This window comes from Pistacia vera, unplaced genomic scaffold (genome assembly GCF_008641045.1).
Source record: "Pistacia vera cultivar Batoury unplaced genomic scaffold, PisVer_v2 Contig18, whole genome shotgun sequence".
Classification (NCBI taxonomy): Eukaryota; Viridiplantae; Streptophyta; class Magnoliopsida; order Sapindales; family Anacardiaceae; genus Pistacia; species Pistacia vera.
Window position 1 is genome coordinate 198,876 of NW_022195898.1, and position 11,665 is coordinate 210,540.

The 11,665-nt window shown below is 36.9% G+C and overlaps 1 protein-coding gene, 1 non-coding gene and 1 pseudogene across 2 annotated transcripts; 2 read left to right on the forward strand and 1 right to left on the reverse strand.

Moving 5' to 3' along the window:
- The first annotated feature begins 656 nt into the window (after positions 1–656).
- On the forward strand, positions 657–5,957 carry LOC116126446 (U-box domain-containing protein 6-like). The gene is made up of 6 exons (XM_031412138.1): positions 657–932; positions 1,722–1,816; positions 2,216–2,401; positions 2,556–2,663; positions 3,047–4,206; positions 4,828–5,957. Exons 2-6 carry the CDS (start codon positions 1,766–1,768, stop codon positions 5,633–5,635), a joined length of 2,313 nt encoding a protein of 770 aa, XP_031267998.1. The 5' UTR covers positions 657–932; positions 1,722–1,765; the 3' UTR covers positions 5,636–5,957.
- Positions 5,958–6,083: 126 nt separating this feature from the next.
- TRNAK-CUU lies at positions 6,084–6,156 on the forward strand. Its single transcript has one exon. It is a non-coding gene; the product is annotated as a tRNA-Lys (tRNA).
- A 339-nt stretch (positions 6,157–6,495) lies between these two features.
- On the reverse strand, positions 6,496–7,991 carry LOC116126465 (annotated as a pseudogene).
- Between the last annotated feature and the right edge of the window lie 3,674 nt (positions 7,992–11,665).

The following is an 11,665-nucleotide window of genomic DNA, read 5'->3' on the forward strand; positions in this document are numbered from 1 at the left end:
TTCAACAGTCAATATCGCAATAATTTAAGAAATAATACTACATATACATTATTTTTATATAATATTTTTCATACAATATTATGTAACAAGATATGATTGGTTAATTTAAAATTAAAATTAAACTTTTATCCAATCATATCTTACTACGTAATGTTATATGAGAAATATTATATAAAAATGATGTATGTGTAGTATTATTCTAATTTAAGTTCTATTAATGTAGGAAACATGATATTTAAGAGTTTTAATGTTGCACTTAAACTGATAATTTTACATATAATTATATTATCTTAAATAGAAATATAATCCTTGAATTTTTATTAATAAATTATTGTTGAACAAAAGTATCAATGAAATATCTCCAATTTAAAATTACAATTATATGTTCAAGTGTTTCAAGCAGTTTAGGTTTTCACTATCAATCTAGAAGGTCAATTCTGTAGTTGCACAAGATCATGACAGATCTGTGTACCGACAAACGAGGAGGTCGGCAAATGTCGGCCGGTGAACCGGGGTGACAAGAGCGGCGAAAATTGCAAACCCTCTAAATTCAAAAACATTAAATTATTCTCTAAATAAACAATTAATTAAAATATTAACAAAATAACACTCCCCAGTCCCCACTCCCACTCTCAGTTATTTTATTTTCCCACAAATTTTAAATGTATTTCCATAATCCCCCTCTACACTACATTTACACCATCTTTCAATAATAACAAACCGAAACCGAAAACCAAAAGGCAAAAGCCAATTCTCCTTGTGACCCTCTCTCACTCTTGCTTGAAATTCCTCCTTTATCGACAACTAATTTGAAACCAAAACCCAACTGTAAATTACAGATCATCTAAGTCTTAATTCACGCGATTCGTTTTTCTCAAATTCTTCGTAAATGCTCTTTTATGAAGCCTCCTTGGTCCGTTCCAATTTTTCCGGTACGATTCGGCTTCATTTTTCAGTTTTCTCTTTTGATTTTCTAATTTCTGGAGATATTCAGTTACTCTTTGTTTTTCGGGTTTAATGTGTAAAATGGCATTGCGTTGGGAATTTGACTGCGGTTTAGTTGGCAGTTCTTTATTTGTTTTTATTGTTTCCCATAACTTCGAGTCTAGGGATTTATTATTCTCTTTCGAGGCTATCGGTAGCAGCTGATTGTGATTTTTGTGTCGTTTCTCGGTTAAGATCTCAACCTAGGAGGTCATTTTCGATAAAAAAGATCATTTTATTCGATTCCTTTAATTATTTTTTTGGGTGGATTTTTTTTTTTTGGAATGAGTATTATCTGCTTGATGAGATGTCTAAATCATTTTTGGCTGTTTGTTTTCGAGAAAAAATGTTTTCGGAATTTGATATTTGATGAAATGTCTAAATCAAATCTTGCGTTTTTAGTTTGTTTTCATGTTCCTCTCATGTCTAGATCAATTGCAATTCTGAGATTTATTCTGATGAAATAGTAATTTTAAGTTCTTTACTTCATTTTAGTTTTATTTTCCTGTTTGGTTTCCAAGAAAAATGGGAAACTGGCCAATTTAAAACTAAGAAAGATAAAACAGAAGAAGATGTTTTAGCTAAGCTTATAGAAATTTATGGTTGATTATCGGGTGAAAATGATTGAGAGTGTAGTTATTAATTTGCTTTTCTGGTTATTGCAAGAAAGTAATTCAACAAAAATCAGCAACACTTTTTGTTTGTGCTAATTCTGTTTTACTTCCCTTCCATTTCAGACTATATAAATTTGCTTTTTAGCTTTCGGCGGTGACAGTGAATTATGGATATAGCTGAGGTTGAAGAAAGTCTGTTTGCGGCTAGTGATGCCAAGGTATGAATGCGATAACTTTAGACTGATTAAGTTTGTATTGCGGGCTTACTGACTTTGTTATTTTTTTAAATTATTCAACTTGAGAAAGGTTAATACCATGTACTTGGGGTTGGTTAACTTAATTGGTTATTAAATAAGAAAATGTAATTCATAATTCCAAATCAAGAGATATTTTAACTCAAATCAAGAAAGACTTTCAAGCTTTTAATGGAAGTTCGATTATTGATTAAAGTCAATGAACATTGAAACTATAGTGCTATATATTGTTAAATAAATCAAGTCGCTCGTTTAAACATCCAGTTAACCTTGACTTATTTATACAAAATCATTAGTGTTGGCTAAAGTTCTCTAGAGTTTCACAGTTTTTCTTGCTGCTGCTGATAATGGTTTCTGATGCAGTTACATGGGGAAATGTGCAAGAAACTGTCAGCAATCTACTGCAAAATCTTGTCAATTTTTCCTTCTTTGGAAGCTTCACGGCCTAGGAGCAAATCTGGTATTCAGGCCTTATGTTCATTGCACATAGCACTTGAGAAGGCCAAGAATATTCTTCAACACTGCTCGGAATGTAGTAAACTTTACTTGGTATGAACATTTAGTGCATTATTATCGTTTTTTTTAGTTATTTGGACGTCAATGTTTAGGATTTCACCCCCATTTTTCAAATATTGATGTTGTAATAAGAGAAGGGAATTCTGTTGTAACAAGTGTACTAATGGTACCTTTTTTTATCATGTAGGCTATAACTGGGGATTCTGTGCTTCTAAAATTTGAGAAGGCACGTGGTGCTCTTGTTGAGAGTCTTAGGCGTGTTGAAGATATTGTTCCACAATCTATTGGGTCTCAGGTAATTTTCTTGCAGTCCTATATTATTATAGTTCATTGAACAAAACTTCTCCTTTGAATGTAATGGGTAGCAAAACAGAGAAGGGAAATTTAAAATGAAGACTGAAAATGTGAAAGTTGGACAAAAGGAGTGCTTTCAGAAGTTTACTTTAGATAACAATTGTTGCTTTCATGTTGGATTATTTCATAAGTAATTCAAGTACTTCTTACACGACCTGTAAAGAGGTGTTTTCTTGCAATGTATTGCCTTCATTTAGATTATTGTAGTTTATCATGGATAATGTCCTTTCTTGATTGTGACTTTAGTGGTTTTCATTAGATGTTATTTTTGTCTACTTTGCTTACAAGTATCACTAACCCTATTTTTGATTAAACCACTTTCAGATTTTGGAAGTTGTGAATGAACTTGAGGGCATTGTTTTTTCTCTAGATGCTTCAGAGAAGCAAGTTGGGGATGATATAATTGCATTACTCCAGCAGGGTAGAAAATTCAACGACTCTAATGACAATAATGAACTTGAATTGTTTCACCAAGCTGCTACTAGACTTGGTATTACTTCTTCCAGAGCATCTCTTACAGAAAGAAGGGCTCTCAAGAAACTTATTGAAAGAGCTCGTTCGGAGGAAGACAAGCGGAAAGAATCAATTGTGGCATATCTTTTGCACCTTATGAGGAAATACTCTAAGTTATTTAGAAGTGAGGTAATGGATGACAATGATTCGCAAGGTTCAACACCTTGTTCGCCAACTGTGCAGAGTTCTTTTGAGGAAGGAGGGCATGCCTTTGACCGTCAACTGTCAAAACTTAGTTCTTTCAATTTTAGGTCAAACAATAGAAAATCGGGGCAGATGCCTCTTGCGCCAGAAGAATTGAGGTGTCCAATATCTTTGCAGCTTATGTATGATCCAGTGATAATTGCTTCTGGACAAACGTATGAAAGGATATGCATTGAAAAATGGTTCAGTGATGGGCACAACACCTGTCCAAAGACTCGACAGAACCTGCCTCATCTTTGTTTGACCCCTAATTACTGTGTTAAAGGTCTGATTGCCAGCTGGTGTGAACAGAATGGAGTTTCTGTTCCTGATGGGCCCCCTGAATCTCTTGATCTTAACTATTGGAGACTGGCTTTGTCTGAGTCTGACTCCACTAATTCGAGATCAATTGGAAGTGCCCGTTCTTATAAGTTGAAGGAGGTGAAGGTTGTCCCAGTGGAGGAGAGTGGAACTATCGAGGAGTCGGAATACTGTGAACTTGAAAATGCATATGTCCAGGAGGAAGAGTCTGAAGTTAATATGCTTGAAAGATATCAGGATTTCCTGAATGTCTTGAATGGAGAAGAAGACTTGAGAAAGAAATGCAATGTTGTAGAACAAATACGGCTCTTGCTGAAGGATGATGAAGAGGCCAGAATTTTCGTGGGGGCAAATGGGTTTGTTGAAGCACTGTTGAGGTTTCTAGAGTCAGCTGTGCATCAGAGAGATTCTTATGCTCAAGAAATTGGAGCAATGGCTCTTTTTAACCTTGCTGTCAACAATAACAGGTTTGTGCTCTTGTCTAATGTTTCCCTAGATTTAAAGCGTTAATTACCTGCCTTGGTTGCCGAATTGGTAGTAATGAATGTGGCCTGTAGCTGACATAAGACATGTAGGAATAAAAGAACAGTACAGAAGAATGAAGAAATTCCCTAGATTACGATGTGTTTTAGATGTTTCTTGCAATTATTATTCAGCTAAGCTGCTTGCACTTCACTTCTGTGATAAGCTTGATCCTGTTTTACTCTATGTTCTCCTGTCTGGCATTCTAGATAGTTTTGGTCTTTTGCCTTGTTTCTCTTCTCTTATTGTCAACTTTGTTTTGAATGATGAGAGTTCAGATATATTTTTAGATTCACGCAAACCTCTATTTTTATTTTTTTGAAGTGTTAGACTCAATATAAAGAAGATATTACAGAGTCCTCTTCCTTGGAATTGTAACAGAATGTTCTTTGCTTTTTGCTGTCATGATAGCCTGTCATTCAATGTTTTTTACCTTGTATGGAGAGACCAAATACATCGTTAGTGGAGAGAACATAGCCATATCTTTATTTATTTATGAACCATGTAGATAATTTGATGTCACTACTCTTTTCTTGTTTGCTTATTTATTTATTATGTGATTTCAGGAACAAGGAATTGATGTTAGCAACAGGAATAATTCAATTGCTGGAGAAAATGATCTCCAACCCCAACTCTCATGGATCAGCAACAGCTGTCTATCTGAATCTCTCCTGCTTTGAAGATGCCAAGTCCATAATTGGCTCTAGTCAGGCTGTCCAATTTTTAGTTCAGCTTTGTAAAGGTAAAACTGAAGTACAATGCAAGCTTGATGCCCTTCATGCCCTTTTCAACCTTTCCACTGTCCCCTCCAATATTCCAAACCTTCTTTCTGCTGGTATTATTTGTGGCCTCCAATCTCTAGCTATTGCTGGTGACCGCATGTGGACAGAAAAATCCTTGGCTGTTTTGCTAAATTTGGCTTCAAGTCAAGCAGGAAAAAACGAGATGCTTTCAGCCCCTGGCCTAATTGCTGGACTTGCAACGGTGTTAGACACTGGAGAAGCCATTGAACAGGAGCAAGCTGTTGCATGCCTTTTCATTTTGTGTAATGGGAGTGAGAAGTGCTGTCAAATGGTCTTACAAGAGGGTGTCATACCTGCACTGGTGTCAATTTCGGTGAATGGGACCACAAGAGGGCGAGATAAAGCACAAAAACTTTTGATGCTGTTCCGGGAGCAACGGCAACGAGATCATCCTCCTGTTGACATTAGACAACAGGTTGATGATAGCGAAAAGACCACACCAACACTTGCTGCCGCACCTGATCCTTCTCCTGAATCAAAACCACTATGTAAATCGGTCTCAAGAAAAAAGATGGGGAGAGGCTTTAGCTTTTTCTGGAAGAGCAAGAGCTACTCACTTTCTCAATGTTAAGGTGCTCCTGTTGTAAATTTTTCTTGTATCTTCTTTTCTAGTTCTTTTTGTCCCTTTCCAAGGGGCATAATTTTTCTTTTGGTTTCGTAGAGGAGATGTACAGCCTTCGTAATCAATGGATTTTGGTTTCTTTTCTTGGCCTTCCTCTTCTGGGTGGGGAATACATAGTATCATGTATTTCATAACGGAAGCCTTTAGATTCACATCTCATACACGCTAAGCTGGTTGATTCTACTAAGTGAAAATTCATGGAAATTTATTAATGTCTTAGAAGCTAATATTATATAACAATTATAGTTGTTTTCGGATATGATCAAGAATGTAAAACGTTATTTATTTACCTGTATTTTGAATTCAAAATTCCCCGTCTAACTCAGTTGTTAGAGGGAACTTTGAGATTGTCTTTTGAAAATCTTGATTATTAATTGTATTTTACATTGTTCAATTCGCCCGTCTAGCTCAGTTGGTAGAGCGCAAGGCTCTTAACCTTGTGGTCGTGGGTTCGAGCCCCACGGTGGGCGTAATTTTTTCTCCACAAAAAAAATGGCCTTTTTTTTTTTTGCCATTTTGGTATCAGACAGGAGGACTAAATCGCACGGTATGGAGGTAAATACATTATTGCATGATCAATGAAATTTTATTCAGAATCATACTGTTTGTAATGACATGATTTATTGGGTATGGGACTTCAAGAATCAAGGCATAGACATTAGCATAACTTTGCACTGGTGGTTCATGGTTTGAAGCACTTAAATCCTTTGCTAAATTTCAACTTGTTCTCCCTTGCACGACCAGCCGGCCTTATTTTTCGCCTTCTCATCATTTTTGCCCTTCAATTATTATCAAGAACATATTCACCTTTATCTCAGCTTCCCCTCTTGGCTTCCTCTTGCACCAACTTGTATCTTCTTCATTTGGAGAAACTTGACTACTCCTTCAAGAGCAACATCAACATCTTCACTTCTCATGAGGTCTTCTGCAATCTCTGCCGGTGTTACTTCCACAGTTCCACTTCCGTTATCAATTCATCAATTTCAGGAAACGAACTGTGACTAGTGATGCCCAAGTAGTTCGAAACTAAAATCCTGAACCCACTTGGACTGCAGTAGGGCATGTTGATGTGCACGCCAACCGGCCTGGCCTTATCAGTGCATGGTCTAGTCTATCTTTGTGGTTGCTGGTAAATATAATTATTCTCTCATCACCGCAGCTTGACCACAGTCAATGAAATAATTAAGCAACCCGGACTATGGCTGCCAATCTCTTCACATTCTCCGGCTTCTCTATCTTGCAACTCAAAGCTGCAATCAATATCTTCAATCACTAGTATTGAACGGTTTGAGGTTGACAGCAGAAATCTTATAAGTTCCGAATTATTGTAAATACTTCCAAGCTCCAAATATAGATATTTAATTTTAAGTAGTTGGCTATGGCCGTGGTCAAACTTGACTTACCAGTACCAGAAGGGCCATACAATAAGTATCCACGTTTCCATGCCTTCCGACTCTTTTATAGAGGTTTCTTCTTCTCACAAATCTGTCCAAGTCATCTACCAGTTCCTTCTTGAGTGGTGGGTCCATTGCAATCTTGTCAGAAGTGGCTGGATGGTCAAGATTGGTTGAATCCCATGCTCCTCCATCGTTGTCCCCACCGAAATGTCCTCATGGATAGAACTTCACCACTTTGTTTTCTTCTTTTATATTATTTGATCTCTCCATTACATATGGCAAGTAAATGCTCAATACCTTCTCCATGTACTTATGAAAACTGAGCTCCACTACTCGCTTTTCCAACCTTCCATCTCGAGATGCCTCTTTTGTTTCCTTACAAGCCATTTCCCACACGAGGTGGATTACCTTCGAATATGTCAATGATCTTTTCACCTTTGTTGATTGTCACTGAGAGCTTCTTATCTTTTGGTGTTTTGGACACCTTAAGTCTCTCCAGGGACGCAGTGATTTTTGTGCGCAAGTAGACAGAAGCTAATTCGTACAATTGGTTGATTGAGTACCCATTACACTCACCAATTATGAGAGTCTCTTTGAGAAGAAGGATTTCCGGAAAGGCCTCCAAGTTTGGACAACATCATAGCTTGGAGTTGCTTGGGTAATATCTGGTTGGTTACATTCTGAACTTCGTTAATCACAGTACGAACCAGCATTGCTGATGCTGTGAAGGCAGTGTATGCTGAGAGAACTGAGGTTGTTAAAGGCATGCTTTTGATAGAAAAAACATATTGAATGATCTCGATATGAACAATTGAAAGCTGAGTTTGAAGAGTATTTTGCTTTCTTTGCTGGTGGGATGTTTTAAGTGCATGGATTGATATTAGAGAAATTTCGGAAAAAGCTTTCATTAGAAGCTGTTTGATGAGGAAGTAATTCAAGTCATTTTTTACTTTCACCAGCTTCAATCAGAAGCTGCTTGGAGATTAGAAGCTTTCATTTTATATACATACTTTCATTTTTTTTTATGACCAGTGGTGTTCAGGCAATTTAAGCGTACCTCAACTAACCCCTCAGGGTCTTGAAAAGAGTTTTAGTGGCTACCCCTTATTAGCAACTGAACCAAGACTCGAACTCAGGACCTCTCGAGTAATACACCCTATTATAAAACCGAGTCTACCTAACCAAAAATCAAGATTCTAACCAACCAAACAAAGATAAAAAACAAGAAAGAACAACTCACGATCTTTTACCGTGGTTCACTTGTTCAAGATTGAACAAGCTATGTCCACGTTGAGCTCCAGAATATGAAGGCTCGCTGCACTATTATTATCATAGAATCACTTAGTACAAACCTCAAGAACACACTCAAACTCTAGCTCAAACACTCACTTTCAAGAACCTTAACCTTTCAACTATTGTTACCGTAAATCTACAATCCTCTAGAGAAGCCTATTCCTGATTCTCTACTCACAAAAGAAACACAACTTTTGGATGGATTACAACCCAATTTACACAAGAGAATATATTGAGATTAAGAACCACAACAAAGAGCATTTGATCGCGAATTTTCCCAGCATCCCACTGTGCAAACTTTCTACTTTTATATGTTGACCACCAGAGAAGATTTTAGCCATTGGATTTGACAGAGATCAAGGGCCAAGACTGAACTTAAACAGCTTGAAACGACAAAACATTAATAAAGCACAATACGACACAATTTTAACAGTTTCACACATTAACAATCTCCACCTTGAAGCCGTTACTTCAAACAACAAACCATCAGTGCAGCAAGCTTCTCACATACTCCTTCTCAGCTCTACTTGGATCAGTTGATGTGCAATAAGTTCAAGCAATGCTTGAACTTTGCAGGAGTCACCACTTTTGTCCGTATATCAGTTGGATTTTCTTCAGTTGGTATTTTCAGTAGGTTCAACTACCTTTTTGAGATGTGGTCTCGCACAAAATGATACTTCACGTCCACGTGCTTTGTTCTCTCATGGTAAATGGGGTTCTTGCTTAGGTGAATGACACTTTGACTGTCAGAATGCACAGTCACAAGTCCATCCATCAAACTTGCTTCTTTCAAGATCCCTTGAAACCATATGGCCTCCTTAACAGCATCAGCCATTGCCACATACTCAGCTTCTGTTGTGGACATCACAACTAATGATTGCAATTGTGATTTCCAATTGATGCAATTGCCTTCTAAGGTGAAGTAGTAGGCTGTAGTGGACTTCCTTAAGTCTCGATCACCTGCAAAATCAGAGTCTACATACCCAACAAGATCAAATGTAGTGCTTTTCTTGCAAAAATTTAATCCAATATGCATTTTACTATTAATGTACCTAAGTAGCCATTTCAATGCAACCCAATGTTCTATTCCTGGATTTGACATAAACCTACTTAATAATGATATAGCACATGAAAAATTAGGTCTGGTTGTCATGCCCCCTCCCGAGTATCTTTATCCCACCGGATCCGTGCTCTCCAGGAGACTCAGGATCCCGAAAGAAAGGTGAATACTCTCTCTCTCTCTCTCTCTCTCTCTCTCTCTCTCTCTATATATATATATATCCTATATAATATATAATTATATATAAATATAATTCTGTTTATAGACGAAAGTGAAAAGTAGTGCATTTGCATGTTTAAGGTTTAGAAGGCAGAAATACACAAAAAATTTTCTAAATGCGAGAATTGAAATCCAGTACAAAGAACGTAGTATAGAGTCCACTAAAGTTTGTAAAAGATGCAGATCATCATGCGCTAAGGCCAACCTAGAGCATATAGTATGCTCCACACGAACCTGATCTACGATCCTGGGGGAGGAAACATAAAACAGTAAGCTGGGAAGCCCAGTAAGCGGATAATATATTTCATACGAAAATAACTTTAACTTTGAAAACATGCATGAATAATCCAGTTGCATGCCACACAACACTAATGCACTTACATGATAAGGCAACAAACAATGTATATTATTCTCGGATGCCATGAAATCACACACCATTATCATATAAAATAAATCAATTATCACCACCCTACTAGCACTTAGGGACCTGGATCATAACTATCCGAACTACTCCCTAACTCAGACATGAAGCTGCACCACCCGCAATCTACCCTCGGGGTGGCACCATCCGCATTCTAACCTCGGGATGATACGAACATCACTGGATAATCATGCTCGACCCACAGTCTACCCTCTGGGCATCATGATATGGTATCAAATATAATCTCGCCCATGGTCTACCCTCGGGGTGTCCAAAATCCCACATTGGCCAATAACCGCCTGGTGTAATCCCGCCCAGAGCTCGTCAGGCGTCCGTCTTGTCCTAGTAGGATATCCCAATCGTTCGGTATGACGGACCATCTCAATACGCGCATGAGGATAAATATCAAATACTAGCTGATGTCTGGAGGGGGATGGGTACGATTTCCAATCCGGGAGTCAAACATAATAATAATCATGCATCCACAATTTCATTCCAAATATGCATCATGCATGCCTTATGCATATATAAAGTATAATATGATATAAAATTTCAATAAAAAGGCATGTAATCATGAATGCAATGATCAGCATGACAAAATACAAAAGCATGTAAAATTCTATTTACACCCTATATTTATCATCAATTTCACTAAAATCCCAAAACTTTTAATCTTTGCAGTCAAACCCCAAACTGACTTTCGACCTTGACAGTTACACACCCATAACCGAGAACACAATGCCTCACAAAATTTTCTTTTCCCATAATATCCTCCCCACTAATTATCATCAAAGCCTAAACCCAACAAAATAATATAATTGGCCTCATCATTATTAATAAACCAGCCCACTAACATAGACAAATTCAATTCCCAACAAATTAATATATTGGACCTTATCATTAACAATAAGTCAGCCCACCAATACAAACCCTAAACAATAACTGGGCCTCATTATCCTTTTACAACCCAATAAGGCTTCAAAACCCAAGTTCATTCATTCTTTTATGGGACTAAAACCCAATTGTTGTTGATTTTCGTAAGTGTACGAAATCGTACAAGTAATAAAGTGTATAAATACGGATATCGAACCCAAGGGAATTACTATTATCAATTACCAATTAAACTATCCTATTACTATTTGATCAATCCAAATTTTATGAAAGAAGAATCTAAATTAAATAAAATTAACAATTGAAATTAAAAGGAAAACTGAACAGAGAACAATTAAAATAAACCTTTGGGTAAAAACAAGATGACTAGACCTAGGGCATAGACTTCACACCAACTCTTATTCATATATATCGATCTCTTATACTAATTTTATTAAGCTCTTCCTACAGGTCAAACTCTCTAAATTTCCAATAACTTTCTCTTGAACAATTATCAAATTAACCCCTAATTACTAACCCAAATTATCTCTAATCAGATTTAAGCAATTGGAGATCATTACGCTCTATGCAGTTTACCAAAACCTTGTAACATCCACTTTGAGGTACATCTTTGACTCATGTTCATTTGCTTGTAAATGTTATTTATTGGCCTAAGTTAATGGACATGTTATTTAAGTTGTTAGAATGGTCTGGATGCC